Source organism: Carica papaya, chromosome 5 (assembly GCF_054855325.1).
Source record: "Carica papaya isolate Zhongbai chromosome 5, ASM5485532v1, whole genome shotgun sequence".
Taxonomy (NCBI): Eukaryota; Viridiplantae; Streptophyta; class Magnoliopsida; order Brassicales; family Caricaceae; genus Carica; species Carica papaya.
Window position 1 is genome coordinate 23,497,605 of NC_142313.1, and position 18,823 is coordinate 23,516,427.

Below are 18,823 nucleotides of genomic sequence, written 5' to 3' on the forward strand. Positions count from 1 at the left end.
GCATTTAAATTTTTTGGTCAATTAATACTCAATATTAAGTATAATAGGAATTGAGATATAAAAATCATGCTCCGAGGAGAGCAATTTCACCTTTAAAAAATCGAATTGAGGGGCATAAGCTACAGCTTCCAAGATTCTTATTATTTTTTTTATTTTTATAATTATAAATTAAGAATTTAAGAATGCTTTTATGAGACGTTCATAACAAAATTCTCAAAATTACTTCACTTTCAACTGATAGTACTTATTTGTTCTTTTCATGTTTTACTAAATTCATTTATTTTAATATCTATTATTTTGATCGATAATGTTTTTAGAATTCAATGATAAAAAAAATCATAAATATTAAAATTTAGATGTCATTTTAAGAGATTTTAACTAATACAACTGCTAATTTAATAATGTAAAATCTCTATTTTTAACTTTATTCCTCAATAACCATATAAACTAATTATAATTGAAGCATAGAGTATTAACTGAGTTTTAAATATATTTTTCCAAAATTTTGTATTTTTGAGCAAATGGAGAAGTACGTCATATGATGTAGTCACTTTGATATGAACCTTTTTTTTTATACAACTAGACAATTCTTACTAAATAGTACTTAAAAAATATATGAGTATATATTTTGATTTCACTTTTACATAACTAACAAATATTATTATTTACTTCAATAACTTGATAAGTACATAGGAGTCTTTCATTGATGATTCTCCAAACGATGGCTTGAGAGATACCTTGAATCCTTGTTTTCTCTAGTGGCTTCAACTTGTAAAGCTACCCACTTGTGTTTTTTTTCCATAAATTTCTAAATACATCTTTGGCAACCTAACTTGTCATTATATTATCCATTAGAAAAAAGTATTGAAATCTATTTATCTTGCATAACTATGTGAGTGAGCAATTTTGAGAATTTCTTGGACAATTTTTTTCTTATCAAATTCACTAATAAAAATAAAGAATTTTTATTATAATAATAAATGATTATTTAGTTGATCGATATAAGAATATCTCAAATACATTTGCATTTTAGGAATAAAATTCTTGATAATCTGAGTGCTCATAGAACTTTTTGAATATTTATAGGTTCTCTGTTACTCACAAGTTTACGTTATTTTTTTAAAATAAATTGTCTAGTTTATTGAATATTCTTCAAAAAAAAAAAGTTAGACATAACCTCATATATTTATGAAGGCTTTAGATATTTTGTGCTAACAAACTTAAGACATTCCTAATCATCTAGCCTAAGGATTTGAACTTACTTACTAGAGCCTAATTAAATTCTTTAGTTTTCCAAATGTCAAGCCAATCCACTAAACTTCTTTGGCTTGAAAAGTATCCAATACATGGAAATGAAGTCCTAAATTTGATTTTCGTTAAAATTCGATCAAACTCTTAAAATTTTCTCTCTAAAATCATTTAATTATCAATAATGAATGATGGCATGAATTGATAGTAAAATTAAACATATACTTAATTATTATAGATTTACAAATGAAAATAAGAGATTTACTCTTCCATCCAACTAGTTTAGCTTTCATGTTTTCAGTGATCTCTTAAAAACTTGGTCTGATTGAAGATGTTTTTCATGTTAATAAGGGAGACCTACATATGTAGGTTATGTGAGTGAGTTTTAGACTACAAGTATTTTTGTAATCCTCCAGCATTTTACTATTAATATTTTCCTTATTAAAGAATATGGAGGATTTGTGTACATCATCTTTTGCAGTAGATAATTTAGTTGTTAATTATCAACCGTAATTATTTTTATTTATTTATTTATTTATATATTTTTAAATATATTTTGTGCTCATTTTATTCTTATTGTAACATGTCTGATGTGACAAGATATTCATCCTCAATTTATTACATAATTTACCAATCAAGGAAGAAATAAAGAAATTAAAATAAGCTAAAATCTAAATTACAACATAATTAATTAATGTCTACTTCAAGAGGTCTCCATCTAAAAAGGCCTCTTTCATATCTATTTTTATTTTTATTTTTATTTTCACTTTCTTTAGTTTATTTTAATTAAAGCATAATAGTAGTAAAAGTTTGTGACAACTAAATTTCCCTCATTCATCCATATGCAAACACATACAAGCAATCAAAAACTGCATATCCTCATCATAACATTCTTACCCAAGTATGAACAATAGCATAGACATAAATACTAATAACAAAAACCAAACAAACAACCAATAAATTAATGATCATAAAGACCTTTTGCATCTCTCTCCTCAAAACACCTTTTACCTTTTTTCCTTTTTTCTCCCCCTTTGGCGTTTTCTTCAACTACAAAGAGAGAAATGATAAAGACGTTGGGGGTTGTATTAAACGATGTCGTTTGGACGCAATAGGGGCTGAGTCCTGCGCTGGGCCTCGCGTGAAATGGGTGACTGGGTCTTCTTTTGATTTTAAATTTAAACCAAATCCAAATCCCTTTTTTCTTCTTTTTAATCTTTCCTTTTTTCTTTTCCCACATTTCTTTTTCTCTTTTTTCTTTCTGTCATTTTTTTTACCTTTCTTTTTTCTTCTTCTTCTTTTTTTTTTTTTTCTACTTACTTTTTTCTCATTTTCTTTCTGTCTTCTCTCCGCTTCCTCTTCATTCATTTATTTATTTATTTTCAACACTTTCCACCATAAAATAAAACAAAATTAAATACAAAATAAATAAATAAATGAGATAAATTTAACGCAGCTTATAAACAATGACAAATTAAAATAACAATAATAATAATAATTGTGATGAATCTTAAAATCATGGGTAAATTAAAATTGAGTTTAATTTTCTCAAATAGAAAAATTTTATAATTATTTTTTTTGTTATTATTAATCTTATTGTTAGTTCTATTATTATTCCATTATTTATTTTTTCATCTCCTTTATTATTGTTATTTTATTTATTCTATTTGGACAAAATTAGTGAATGACATTATATAGTTTGATAAATTTTGTTACTACGTCTTTCTCTTCCTCCTTGGCCTGATAGAAAATGAAACTATCATCTCTAATAATTGACGATTAGTGCAAAAAAACTTATCTTGGCTTAATTGTCATGTAATATGTATATTTTTCAACTTCTAGTAATATGCAAGATATAGTCTTTATGCATATAATAGATAGAAATAAAGATGAAGGATCTCATTATCTCAACCCCTTTTAAGGTTTATTCCTCATAAGGAAAACCATTACTTAATACTTGATATGAAACTCCATTTAACTCTATCAAAGCCTTCCATATTGTACTTCATTTATGTTTTGCTTCTTCTCATTCAATGAATGAGTTCATGTATAACGATAACATTTTGTTGATAATTCTTATTAAAATTGTGGTAGGGGATAAAAGTCGGCAACTACATAAAAATTATATTTTTGGAGTCCTGATGGATCTTATTAGTGATTGTATCTCTATATAGAAAATACTAGTCTGGATAGTGTCTTTGCTTTTTTATGAGCATTTGACATTCCCAAAATTTGAGTTCAATTTGGTACCTAACTCAACATTTCTCTCGTCCTTTCTAAGTAAAATTGTTATGTGTGTTTTCTTTTAAAATTTTTATCTTTATATATATATTTTTTTTGCTCGAGGATGAGCAAACATTTAAGTGCGAGGAAGTTTGATAGCATAATTTAGTTTTATTAATTAATCCTTATTTTTATGGTTTTGGTCCAATTTATTATTTATGTTTTTTATTTTATTACTTTTAGGACACGGTGAGTGTTAGATTTTTATAGGAAAAAGGAGTAAAGGAAGAAGTCAAGTAGCAAGCAGAAGCCTCATTGCATAAAGAGTTTTTTTAGCAACAATAAGTGAGCAAGACAGACTCAGATGGCTTCTGTAGCAAGGTCTTGCTATGAAAGTTATAAAATGCTTCTTGTTGCAGTATGTGAATCAGGTTGCTATGACAAGCCATACAGAGAGGTCATGCAACATCGTAAGTAAGAAGATGAAGCACTACAGAAAAAGGGTGTAGCAGGAGAATCCACACTTCAACATAATTCTGTGCAATTTATGCCTTTAAGATTCTCAAGACCTATTTTTTTGCACCTATAAAAGGGATAGAGATCCCACATCTAAGAACAAGCCAAATATTGACAGAACATACAACCATTTAGCTTTTAGATCTAGTTTTTTCTCCTTTTCCCTTTACTATCTTAGGAAGTTATTCAGGAATAATTATTCAAGGAAGGTGAATCAATCAATAAAGTATCATCAAGAGGAAGGAGTATATATCGTTTAGAGATGCGTTTGGACTAGTTTTATGAAAGAGAAGCAATCATAATTATTAAACTTATTTGCATGTTAGATTGATGCTTATGTATGAAAGAATACACAAGCAATTTATAGGATATATTTCAAGGTTGATCAAGTAGCATAAAAGGGACTTTAAAATATCTTATAGGATCAATTTAGCTCAATCTGAAAGAGATAGTTAACCATGAAGTTGTTGTTTATAAGTTTCAGTCCCATATAAGGCTTTCAAATATGAATTTATGTCTTATATTTTATTTTCAGCAGTATGTGTAGTACTACTGCGCTAAGTTTTATCAATGCTGGTGACATGGCACCAACCTAAACATCTTGATACAACAATATCCATTTTAGACATCCCAACACCATGATCTCCAAATATAACATCTCAAATGCTAATTAAGGCAAATGAATATTAGATACAGAATCAGAATAATGGGTGCATGATAAAATTTATGCAGTAGAATAAATTAATATAAGTCCCTTACAAATATATATGAGTTTCAATTACATATGTTTGAGGCTAGAAGTGGCTACAAAATACAAGGTCAAAATACAAAAGACGTCCACTTCTTTCACTATGCTATTGGACTCATCAGAGTGTAGAAACAATCATGCACTCAGTTTTTATGGATCCACGGGATCCTCATAGACTTCAATGGGCTGGTCAGTTTACGATTCCTTATTTTCTTCCTCATCTAGGGGAGACATGAAAATAGTGAGTTTCATATGCTTAGTAAGAAAAATAGTATTTAAATAATATCATAAGGTTTTAAAGGTGAATTATTTTAACATAAATAATTGTTATTTAACTACTTCGTAGGCTTATCTTACATTATGAAAATAATTTATTTATTAAAAAAATATAATTAAACAAAAATACATCATACCAGATAATAGAAAAAATCAAATTAATCATGAAATACTTAGATTTCATATCATGCTTCACGAAGTCATTACGACTTCCATCTCTGAAGGCAGATACAGATTTCTAACTACTCATGTGGAATGACCATATCAAATACAGATGACAGTAATTTGCTTAGGCACAATTCTGACTGGTCAAACCATGGTTTGATTTACAACTACGATCGTACCAACCATAGTGATCCTATCAAATATCTATAGTCACGACAGTACTTAGCCAAAGGTGACTCATAATAGATATTCGTGTCACCATTCTCGTCAGAGGGTACACTGTCATCTACAAGAAGCGGTTCTCTTACGTCCTTCCAGACCAGATGGGGGAGGGAGAAACAGATACCCCAGATGGGGTTAGGGGAACAGATACCCCTCAGAGATAAAAATTCTAACAAGATACTTGATGTATTATGCATGTCAATACAGATACATACTTTGGATTATTCATGCTTCGTTTCACTTTTTTTTTATTTCTTTTATTTTTTCAGGTAACAATACCGACTTTATATTATTTTTATTACATGCGAATAATCAAGTATCTATAAATCACATAGCATACTAGAAAACAAGAACAGTTCGGTTTATTAGACCTACAAACATAAAAGCATGTAAAACAGACAAAATCACAATTATCATATTAAATGATTTTTTATTTAAAAATACTCATTAAGACGTTAAAAAAAATACTAAATTCTTTGTTGAAACCGTGATATTTTCTCCTTCACTGTTCATTTTTTCTTTCTCTCATTCTCTCTTGATGCAAATAAGGCTAAAAACACTCAAGATACTCAAAGAGCATAAAAAGGTGACTTGAAGCAAATTTCAAATGATGTAAACACAAATAGAGTTCCAAACTCGAAAAGTTTCAGCAGACCAGTAACAAGATCAAAGGCAAAGAAGCTTAAAGAGTTGCTCCAAATTTTCACTCAAAAATATGTGGATGATGGCTTGACCAATTGTGGAAAGTTCAAATATGAGCTTTTTGAACAGCTCAAATTCGTAACTTTAATTGAGTTTAAATGATTTGGGATAATTTGGGCTTGTTTGAGTTTTATTGGTAATGAGTGAATAAGCCTTATGTAAGAGCTGGATTAATTGAGTTATTTTAAGTATTTTAGATTGTCTTATTTTAGTTTGAGTTAATTAAGCCCATATAATCAAGTGTAACTCATTTGGGCTTAAGTCTTGTCTTAGTGTTATTATAAGAATGAGCTCATAACGATATGGTGCCGCAAACAATTAGTAGTGTTGGTTAAGAAGATTGGAGTTACATAACAATTACATGCCTATAATTAGCCTAGTTATTTTTGGAGTTACAATTGTAATTATCACATAATTAACCTAGTTATTGTGGGAGTTACAATTGTAGTTATTGTGTTGTAAGTTATCATTGATTTCTTTGGCTATAACTGTTATTATAAGAAAATTTACATAAGGGAAGATACTCATACTAGTTATCATCAAAGTCAAGGACGGAAGCACGCAACATGTTTTCCAACGTCTAAATTGTACATTCTGATTAACTATCTGTTTGAGGATGATAAGCAGTGCTGATATATAATACAGACCTCAGAGCTTCTTGGAAGCTATCTCAGAAGTGAGAGGTAAATCGAAGATCGCGATCGAATATAATGGATGAGGGAACACCATGAAGTCAAACAATCTCATCAACATATAGACAGACTAATTTGCTGGTGGAGTCAGAGGTTCTGATGGGTAGAAAATGGGCAGTCTTGGTCAGTTTGTCAACGACGACCCAGATAGCATTTCGACCAGAACAAGTCCTGGGCAATCCTGTGACAAAATATATAGTTACATACTCCCATTTTAATTCAGGCATCAGAGACCTTATAATAAACCACCGAGTCTCTGATGTTTTACCTTAATTCTCTAACAAGTAAGGCATCGAGAAACGTAGTCGACTATATCCTTCTTCATTCCTGGCCATCAGTATTAACGCTTTAAATTTTGGTACATCTTGGTACTTCCAGGATGGATGGATAACTTGGAAGCATGGAAGCATGGGCGGTCTTAAGAACATCTCCCCCTTACAGTAACGAGGGCCTAAATTCGGTTCCAAAATCTAAACAGTCCTGAAATTCTAAAATCAGGAGATTCGTTAAAAGTGAACTTACCTATATTCTTAGTGATTTTTGAGTCCGTGGATTGAGCTTCTTAGATTTTTATGAAGAGATTTGACAGGGCTCGGGTCTAAGCAAGATAGGTGCCTTTGTTGAAGTAGCTAAGGTAGAGAGACTACATTATATCCATCAATTTCTAACTGAAGGCCATGGTTTGAGCCAATATTGTAGACTCCTTTCAGCTTGGTGCATCGGCGACTACATTTCCTTTACCGGGGTAATATATGATCTTGCAGTCATAGTTTTTCAGGAGATTTATCCAACGTCTCTGTCTCATATTTAACTCTCTCTGCAAGAAGATGTACTTCAAGCTTTTGTGGTCAGTGTAAATCTCAAAAGTTTGACCAAACAGTTAATGATGATATATTTTCAAGGTAAAGATAATGGCTGCCAACTCCAGATTATGGGTAGGGTAGTTTCGCTCATGAGGTTTCAATTGTTAGGACACATAAACGACTATTCTACCATGCTACATCAAGACACACCCCAAACTAATATGAAATGCATCGCAGTAGATATGAAATCTTCTTGTATTGATAAGGAGGATCAACACAAGAGTAAAGGTAAGACGACACTTCAATTCCTTGAAGCTCTCAGCGCACTTGTAATTCCAGATAAATGGTACATCCTTTTGGGTGAGTTGGGTCAATAGAGCAACAATCTTAGCAAATCCATCGATGAATCACCGGTAGTAACCTGCAAAGTTAAGGAAACTATATACCTTAACCACATTGGTGGATAGATTCCAGTTAACTACTATTTTAACCTTGGACGAATTCACAGAAACTCCTTCACTCGAAATTACATGATCGAAAAAGGAAACTCGATCCAACCAGAAGGAGCATTTGCTAAGTTTAGCATAAAGTTAGTTCTTACAAAGGGTCTCTAACACTTCAGTTAAATGTACTGAATCTTCCTCATAACTCTTGGAGTACACTAAGATGTCATCAATAAATACGATGATATATTGATATAGTGCGTGTCAGAAAACTCTATTCATGAGATCCATGAAGGCTGCAGGAGCATTGGTTACCCCGAACAACATTATCCTGAACTCATACAAATTGTACTTGCATCAGAAAATAGTTTTCGAAATATCTTCTTCTTTGACTCTCAGCTGGTGGTACCCTCTCTTGAGGTTAATATTAGAGAAGACAGTGGCTCATTGCAGTTAATCAAAGAGGTCATCGATCTGAGGTAAGGGGTATTTACTTTTAACTGTCATACAAAATTTGAAAGAACTATCTTTCTTTTTCACGAATAATACAGGAGCGCCCCAAGGAGAATGACAAGGGCGGATAAACTTTCGTGTAATAAGTTCAGAAAGTTGATTTTCTAGCTCCGTAAATTCAGCGTGACTCATACGATAGACAGGCTTCAAGATTGATTGGGTTCTGGGTAACAATTCAATTGGGAACTCCACTTCTCATAGGGGAGGCAAACCAGAAAGTTCGATAGGAAAGACATCCAAAAAGTTACAAACAATTGATAGGGAACACAACAAAATTAACACCCATATTCTTTGTTTATTCAATTGTTAGGAAAAATAACAATAATTTTATTCCATTTTCGTGGGCTGTAAGGTTACAATTTTACTTTCATAATCGATTATTACTCTATACTTTTCTAACTAGTTCATTCCTAATATCACATCAAATCCTGGAAACCTAACAGTATTAGATTCACAAATACTTCTATTCTTGAAAATTTTATTTTACAATCTTTAACCTTGGACGGATCCACAGAAACTCCTTTACTCGAAATTACATGATCGAGAAAGAAAACTCGATCCAACCAGAAGGAGCATTTGCTAAGTTTAGCATAAAGTTAGTTCTGACAAAGGGTCTCTAACACTTCATCAAGTGTACTGCATGTTCCCCATAACTCTTAGAGTACACTAAGATGTCATTAATAAATATGATGATATATTGATCTAGTGCGTGTCAAAAAACTCTGTTAATGAGATCCATGAAGGCTGCAGGAGCATTGGTTACCCCGAACAGCATTATTCTGAACTCATACAAATCGTACTTGCATCGGAAAACAGTTTTTGAAATATCTTCTTCTTTGACTCTCAGCTAGCGGTACCCTCTCTTGAGGTCAATATTAGATAAGATAGTGGCTCCTTACAGTTGATCAAAAAGGTCATCGATCTGAGGTAAGAGGTACTTACTTTTAACTGTCACACAAAATCTGAAAGAACCATCCTTTTTTTTCACGAATAATACAGGAGCGCCCCAAGGAGAATGACTAGGGCGAATAAACTTCTAGGTAATAAGTTCAGAAAGCTGATTTTCTAGCTCCGTAAATTCAGCGTGACTCATACGATAGACAGGCTTCAAGATTGATTGGGTAACAATTCAATTGGGAACTCCACTTCTCATGGGGGAGGCAAACCAGAAAGTTCGATAGGAAAGACATCCATCCAGAAAGTTACAAACAATTAGTATGGAACACAACAAAATCAACATCCATATTCTTGTTTATTCAATTGTTAGGAAAAATAACAATAATTTTATTCCATTTTCGTGGGCTGTAAGGTTACAATTTTACTTTCACAATCGATTATTAGTTTATACTTTTCTAACCAGTTCATTCCTAATATCACATCAAATCTTGAAAAACCTAACAGTATTTGATTCATAAATACTTCTATTCTTGAAAATTTTATTTTACAATCTTTATATACACAGTAAGTTTCTAATAATCCCCTAGAGGGAGTTTCTACCATCAATATTTCTGCTAAAAGTTGTGGCCTAAAATCAAGATTACAAACATTTGCACAAGGAATAAAAGAGTGAGTAGCACCCGTATCGATCAAAGCCTTAGTAGAAGTATTATGGATAGAAAACATATCTTATATGAGAATAGGAGTGGGGAGAGAACCAGATTCATATAGGGAGTACACCCGACCCTAAGCTACAGGCCTAACCATGTCTTTCGGTCGTTGGGGGCAATCTTTTATAAGATACTGGGTGCTTATGTACCGATAGCAGGCGTGATTAATACGTCGGTAAGGCAGGTCACCATGCGAGCGACCACAATGCTGACAGGGTTAGTTAGGTCGAACAGGTTAAACTATAGGTGGAGGCAAGATAGGGGGAAGAACAACTTTAGTTCGTTTATCGGGATGGCTACTTACTGGATCATGCAATCTTCTCCTAAGCTGTTGGGGTTGTTGTTGGGTACGAAGATTTAAGGTCCATTTAACACAACTAGTACTAATGCTGTTTGGGGATAAAATTGTTTTGAAAATAACTTTCAACAAAAACAACGTTAAATTGATAAATAACATAGAGTTTTGGTAAAACTTATTGTAAAGAATATTTTTAATAAAAAATTAACTATAATTATTTAAATAATATTTTTTCTAAAATTTATTCTAATAGTTAAATTATTTGAACTTAATTATTTGTATTTGTTTTATCCAATATAGATATCAATTTTAAATTATTATAATTATATTTATTAAAAGCATAAAAACAGTTTGTACTTTTCCCTAAAGTATTTTATTTTTAACATTGTGATCAGATTTTATATTTTGATACAAACGGCAGAAGTAGAGATCTTAGTGGAGAGCAAAAGAATTTGAGATTAGGTTTGGGCTAATAAATAATTAGAGATAAAGAAGTGAATTTCATGCATTAATTTTGGCCTTTGTTAACTTATCCGGAGCTTTGGGTGCATGTTAGCTATTAACTATTCTTTTGAGTATGTTGGTTACGCGCTTCTCTTTGCTCTTTCGGGTGTTCTTTCACATTTTCATGTATATGTTTAGTTACATAAATTTAATATATCCAACTGTAATTCCATTTTTTTAACAATTTTAGTATTGAGTTATTTTTCAAGAATAAATATATTTTTATATTCAAAAATAAATTTAATAATAGATTAAGTATAAATCACTACTTTTATATTTTTGTATTACAGGAGTTCCAATTTATAAATAACAATTTATGTAATTCAGGAAATCATCATTCAATCTCTTCATAGTTGATCAATATTTTAATAGAATATATAACAAAACCCATTATCTAATTTGCGTTTTTCTTCTAAAGGTGGAATGTATGTTCACCACCAATGTACATAAACCTTCTTTTAAAAAAACACAATAGAACTAACTCCACGAATGCAATTTCTATATCCATGGTAGTACATCCGTCAGCTCTATGATTATAAGCAACCTTCACAAGAATATAAGCACCAATATTGACTCAATTGTCCAAGAATCTTGGCAATCTAAAGTCTCCGTCACCAGAGAGCAGGAGTAGAAAAGGTAGCCAAATCTTTGTCACTGTTCCAAGCATTACTCTCCAAAAAGAATGGACTCCGCTGCAGTAAACTCACAAACTAGAGCACTAAATCATAATATAGAATAACTCTTGGTCAATTTGTCAGGACTGCTGCTTTTACTTGTGCCATGCATGCACCCTCTAGTGCCAGAAAAAGTTAGCAGCTAACCAAGAATGTTTTTCCTGGGGTAAATTAAGTATCATCCTTCTCAACAGTATAACTTATAATGATCCTGGTCCTTGCCATAATATTTTTCTTCTTGACAGTCTCTGAATCAACTTGACCGCATCAAGTCCTTGGATACGTAAATTGTTGCGACGATTTTGTAATTTGATTTCTCAATAGTTCATTACCTGTTCAACACACTTCTCATATAAGGAGTGATACTTGGCAGGTACATAATCCTTGAATCTGTCACAAATGCCAAAACAAGAGAGAGAGATTAAAGTTCAATGGTCAAAACTTTGACATGACCAAGTCAAATATGGAAAAAGACGACATGAAATAAGTAAAAATGAGCAACAGTCAGGAAACGTAGCCACTTGGATTTATTTTTTCGCTTTGTCTCAAACTAGTTTGGCAAAAAGACATCATATAAATGTAGGTCGGAGAAAGGAGAGAGATCAGCTTCATGCATCAATGATATATCTAAGTTTGAATATTCATGACCTACATGCGAGTAAAATACAGTTGATTTAAACTGCCGTAAAGGTCAAGCAGAAGATTTTACAAAGTTTACAAAGAACTGATGCTTAAAAAGCTGAGGTAACCAAATTTTTTTCCCAAATGCTTACGATTTAAAATTTCATAAGCTGGCAGAGAAATAAATCCATTTGTTTCAATTCTATATTCCTTGAACAAAATCATAAGTTTCATTTTTGATTCACATTAGAAGCAATTTCACTCTTGTAATGAAACTTCACGGTTATGAATTTCTATTCAGCTTAGCATTTAAGGAAACATGCAGTAGGGAGAAATCAAAAGCACATAATACTTGGGCTGTACGTGTAAATATTAGAAAAAATATATGAACATTTTTTATTCTCTCATTTCAATAGCTTAAGGATATATATATACATACAGAAAGATCTATCTATGGTAATAAATATAAATTATCTTATTAATTTGATGCCTATAATTATGCTAATATATATAGAAAGATAATCACGGTATTATACACGAGAATATTATGTAATCTTGTAACGCTCATTCTCAAGTTGGAGTATAAATATTAATCATAGCCAACTTGTTACGAACATACTCAATTCGAATTCCAAGTAGAGCCTTTGTGAATATATCATCTACTCGTTTCCTTGTCTTCACATAATCAGTAAATATCAAATTTTTTTAAATCTTATTACGGATAAAATAACAATTAATTTCGATATGTTTGGTTCTTTGCGTTTGAGACTATGAAGGACAACTTAATAATCATACCAGAGTTTTGCAGGTGATATGGGCTTCAAAACTACTTCAGTCAAAAGGTGATGTATTCATAAGATTCCATATGTGGACTGGACAATAACTCTGTACTTGGACTCTACATTAAACCAAAATACAACGGTCTGTTTCTTACGTCTCCATGATATGAAGTTTCCACCAACAAAAATGCAATAACCCGTAATGGACCTTCTATCAATTTTAAATATAGCCTAATCAGTATGTGTAAAACATTCGATGTGAGTATGCTTGTGATTGTTAAATAATATGTCAAGTTCTGGAGTACTTTTTAAGTAGTACAAAATTTGTTTGAGAACCTCACAGTGTTTAACTGCAGATGCAGACATAAATTCGTTAACAACATTGATGGAATATGAAATATTTGACAAATCACTGTGAGGTAATTCAATTTTCCAACTAATCACTTGTATTTTTCTGCATCATTAAGGAGATCACCATCATCTTTTCTAACATGTACATTTTGCACAATTGATCTATTGCATGACTTAACTCCTAGCTTTCCGGTTTCTATAAGTAAATCAAGTACATGCTCTCTCTGAGATAAGAAAATATCTTTCTTACTTTTATTACTTCAACTCCCAAAAAGTATTTTAACTGTTCCAAGTTTTTAATGTGAAACTTGGCATGCAAGAGTGATTTGAGAAAAAATATTCTTGCACGATCACCTCCTGTAACAATAATATAATCAACATAAACAACAAAAAAAAAAAATACCAGCTGTTTGTCTATAGAAGACCGAGTGATCACATTTGCTTTTCTTCAGTCCAAACTCTAAAACAACTTTAGCAAACTTACCAAACCATGAATGAAGACTCTGCTTCAAACCATACAAAGATTTTTTTAAATGATAAATTTTTCTGTACTCCCCCTGATCAACAAATTCAAATGGTTGTTGCATATACATTTCTTCTAAGAGATTATCATGAAGAAATACATTCTTAATATTCAACTGGTGTAAGGGCTAGTTTCAGGAGGCCGCAACATAGATGAATCAACGGACATATATAAGTTTGGCCATTAGAGAGAAGACATCAAAATAATTCACCTCATAAGTTTGAGCATAACCTTTTACTACAAGTCTGACTTTAAGTCTTTCCACAGAGTCATTTGGATTCACTTTGAGTGAAAAGACTCATTTGCACCCGATAACCTTTTTACCTTAGTTACAAATCCATAAAATCCCAATTACGATTTTCATCAAGAGCAGTTATCTCCTAAAACATTGCATTATGCCAATCAGAGTGATCTAGAGTCTCCTTAATTGTTTTGGATATAAAAATTGAATCTATAGAGACAATTAAAGAGTTAGATGAAGGAGACAGGTGATCATATGAAATAAAATTAACAATGTAATAAGAAGAGCCAAAAAGGGTGCATTGATGTTTTTCCTTTACGAAAACTGATGGGAAGATCAAGGTCATGTGGGAAAGGATCAGATGACGAAGACGCTAATGCAGAACATTTATCATTAGTCTGTTATTTTCTGCAATAAATATAAAGAATTAGCGATTACTCTTGAGTTGTAGCCACACCATCATTAGTTTGCTCAACTAGAACTGGAGGCACATAAGGAGAAACACCATTATCTGATTGTTTAGTAGAGGTACTGGGTGGGAGCATATAGATAAGCCACTCATTGTCCTCCACCTGATTTGTATAATTGGACGGTGAGGAGAAGAGGTATATTCTCAGAAAAAATCACATTGGTTAATACCAAATATTTATTGAGATTTATAGAGTAACACCAATATCACTTTTAGATGCGAGAATATATCAAAAAGACACATTTCAAGACATTTGGATCTAATTTCTTAATATTAGGCTGCATATCTCGAATATAACAAGTGTTACCAAATATTCGAAACTGCACTGGAAACAATGACTTGTTTGAAAAAAGAATACTGTAAGGAATACCACCTTCAAGTACTGTAAATGGTAAATGATTAATCAATAAATAAACCGTAAAAATATCATTGACCCATAATTACTTAAGGACTAGTGTGCAGAATAAAAAAGTTCGAGCAGTCTCAAATAAGTATCTGTTTTTTTTCTCAATAACTCTGTTTTGAGAAGATGTACCAACATAAGAGGACTAGTGAAAAATTCCTTATTGAGTCGTATAATTTTGAAATGAGTCTGACATATACTTTTGAGTACTATCACTTCTTAATACGTATACAGAAATATTAAATTGGGTTCTAATTTTTGCATAAAAAATATAAAAGTAAGCAAACACTTCAGGATGATTTTTTATAAAGTATATTTAAGTTATTCAAGAAAAATCATCCACAAAAATAATAAAATATTTAAATACTATTCTAGACAACATGACAAGGACCCCAAATACTATGATGAACTAATTTAAAAGCAAACTCAACTCGTTTATTAATTCTTAAACTTGACAAGTTACAGTGATATTTTACAAATTGACATAACTCACAATCTAATGAAGGTACATCATGAAACTAAGGACATAACTTCTTTAACATAGTGAAAGACTAATGTCTCAGTCGATAACGTGCTTCAAATGGAGAGACGATACTAGAGCAAGCAACTAATCGAGACATCTAAATATAAAAAATGTAGATACCTTCTGATATATGTCATTTACCAATAATCTATTTCGTCATAAGATCCTAATAAAAACAACGATCAGAAAAGAATGAGATATAACAATTAAGATCTTTACTAAATCTATTCACAAAAATTAAATTGAAAGCAAATTTATATAAACTTAATACAGATGACAAGATAATAGAAAAAGTTTATTTTATAACCTCATAACCCACGTTATTTATAGGTTGACTAATCAGCGAATGGTTACAAGAACAGGTGATTTGTGTGATTGAAAGGTAGAAAAAATATTAAAATTACCTGTCATATGATTTGTAGCCACCAGAATCAATCACCCATTGATTTGAGGAGGAGATAAGACATATTTTATCTGATTTAACAAGAGTAGTAACTGATGTGCGAATTTAACATACTCATCAATTGAAACTATAGTAGTTTTTTTTGAAAATGAGGTAGCAATATTAGTAGTTTGTATTCTCTAATTCTAATTCTGTAATTTATTGCACTGCTACATTGTATGTCCTTACTCAAGACAGTAGTAGTAGAAAATATTGCTTAAATAATTGTTCTGATTATCCATAGCTTTGTTTCCTCCCCTATTATTATTCTTTCCTCCTCCTTTAACAACAAGAACATTGGTTTGCTGGTTGGGTGATCTCAGAACTTGTTGAAAACTTCCTGAAGAGAGGTGATCTCAGAACCTGATAGAATCTAAGACTTGAGAATCTCAAATTCAAATGGAAGATCAGCCAAAAAACTCATTATGGCCATCTGCTCTCCCCATATTTGTTGTACCTTGATGTCACCATTGAATGATAAAAATACATAAAACTCGTTATATGTTTTCTTGAATTTCATAAAGTAGGCCATGAGAGATTTGGTCTCAGCATTGCAGAAAGTCTTGCAAACATTATATGTGTGAGATATATTTCCTTTATCGAAATACAAAAATTCTAGATAATTCATTGGCTCTTTAATGAACTCATAGTGATTAATTAAGCCAATTACATCACAGTTAATTGAATTTCTAATTTGCATAAACAACCATGCATCCTCTTTTAGTTAGACTTGTTTATTTCTGTCAGAGGAAGGATCTTGAATCAAGTGATCATTTTTGCCAATACTACGTAAATAAATCCTAATAGTCTTGCTCTACTCCAAATAATTGGTGTAATACATTTTATGTTCAGTAATTTTTGACAAAACTTAGACTATCTCACTTACAGAGAATTTGTTATCACCTATTTTAATTTAGAAATTAAAATGTCACTCACCGATACCCAAAAACACAGCAGCCAGAGAGAGACGAAAAATATTATAAATAAACTAGAAATTCAAACGTAAATAGAATACTTAAACATGCACGGCCGCCACCAAAACCTCACAGCCACCATCTGAAACACACGCGCCACTGCACGTGTCGAAAACCCACACGCTACCGCATGTCCCGTTGCTAGAAACACCATGCGACGCCCCTTTGACCGAAAACTATCACAAAACCATAGTGCACCTAAATCTGGAATGGATCTTGCAAAATCGTGTTGAAAAGTTGCTGGAATCTGGCTGTTGTGCAATTTGGCAGCCACCTCAGCTTCCTCCTCTTCGACTTTTTGGTTTCGTGTGCAAATTTGTTCAAACAGTGCCTCTTTGGCTTCTGTCTTCGTGCGGCCGCCGCTCGTCTTCTAGTTACAGACGCATGGGAAGATCACGCGATTTTGTTTCATGCTGATCTGGCTTCCCCTTCACTGCAACGACAACCAAAGAGTTGATCGAGACAGGCTAGGTCGGAGACTTGCACCTAGACGAATCAAAAGGTTTAGACACGCACGGAAGATCGCCGCACGATTCTGTTTCGCGTCGATCCGGCTATTTCTGCTTCACCACCGTGTTGACCGCACACTGATTTGGTCAGAGGTCAGTTCTGTCAACCGCCGTTGGCACCGGGAACGGTTTGTTCAATCCCTTTTTTGGTTTGATCTATCTGACTCCCTCTCAAACATTAAGCTTAGCTTTGATACCATGTAAATATTAGAAAAAATATATGAATATTTCTTGTTATTTCATTCCAATAGATTAGGGATATATATATGTAGGAAGTTAATTTACTATTTACTGTCTGTAATTGGGAAATTTTTTTTTTTTTAGGAATATTCCCTTTTCTTGTTAGAATGACAGGTAGTGGGGTGTGCCACCACTTCTGCTATAGGCATCCTTTTTCCCATTATTTTGTTACAAAATTCTATATAAATAAGCACATTATTGTGCTTGAATAATTAAGAAAGAAGAAGGTTTTTTTTCCTTCACCTTTTTGGTTTACCTTCATGGTATCAGGGCAGCCATTCTGATTCTTGCCCATTGTTTTTCGGGTTAGCCAGAATTGCAAATGGCTTCCGGTGGAATGTCGTCTTCTCCACCCGAGGTTTCTTTGGGGCCTTTCTTCCCTTTGTCACTCAACCAAGGCCTGGTTGAGCAGTCTTCATCTCTGATTACAGGCCACAAGCTAAATGGCAACAATTATTTGCAGTGGTCATCTTCAGTGTTGCTTTTCATCAGGGGCAAAGATCGTGAGGAGTACCTCACCGATGAAGCAATGCCGCTCTCGGCAACCGACCCCAATGCGCGAACATGGAAGATGGAGAACAACCTTGTGATATCATGGCTGGTAAATTCTATGTTGTCGGAAATTGGAGAAAATTTCTCCTTTATGAAACAGCTCACGAAATTTGGGTGTCCGCAAGAGAGCTCTACTCAACAAAGGAGAATACTTCAGCCATTTTTGAGATTGAGTCTGCCCTCCATGATCTTCGACAGGGTGAGTATACTGTGACTCAATACTATAACATCCTAACTCGCAGATGGCAGCAACTTGATATGTTTGAGGAGCATCGATGGAGTTGTGCAGACGATGCAAAAGCATTTCAAGGAAACAGAACACAAGTGGATTTTCAAGTTCTTGTTGGGTTTAAACTCTTATCTCGATGACATGCGCAGCCGAATACTGGGCTTGAAGCCGCTGTCCAATATTCGTGAAGTTTTTTCTAAGATTCGACGAGAAGAGAGTAAGAAGAAAGTCATGATGGGAGAAGGACAGACCACGACGACTACAGCTGAGAATATGTTTGCCCTCATGACGCGTCTGGACAGTCGAGGTAAGAAAGGTCGGCCCATCTGTGAT

The 18,823-nt window shown here is 32.7% G+C and overlaps 1 protein-coding gene across 4 annotated transcripts in view; it reads right to left on the reverse strand.

The window, feature by feature from the left end:
* Positions 1–11,282: 11,282 nt before the first annotated feature.
* LOC110817823 (RAD3-like DNA-binding helicase protein) overlaps positions 11,283–18,823 on the reverse strand; it is a 76,604-nt gene continuing 69,063 nt past the window's right edge. For all 4 annotated transcript variants that reach the window (XM_088221097.1, XM_088221094.1, XM_088221093.1 and 1 more), the window contains one exon: positions 11,283–12,024. In XM_088221097.1, coding sequence (XP_088077223.1) covers positions 11,983–12,024 — 42 coding nt within the window. In that variant the 3' untranslated portion in view covers positions 11,283–11,982. The remainder of the gene's footprint in view (positions 12,025–18,823) is intronic.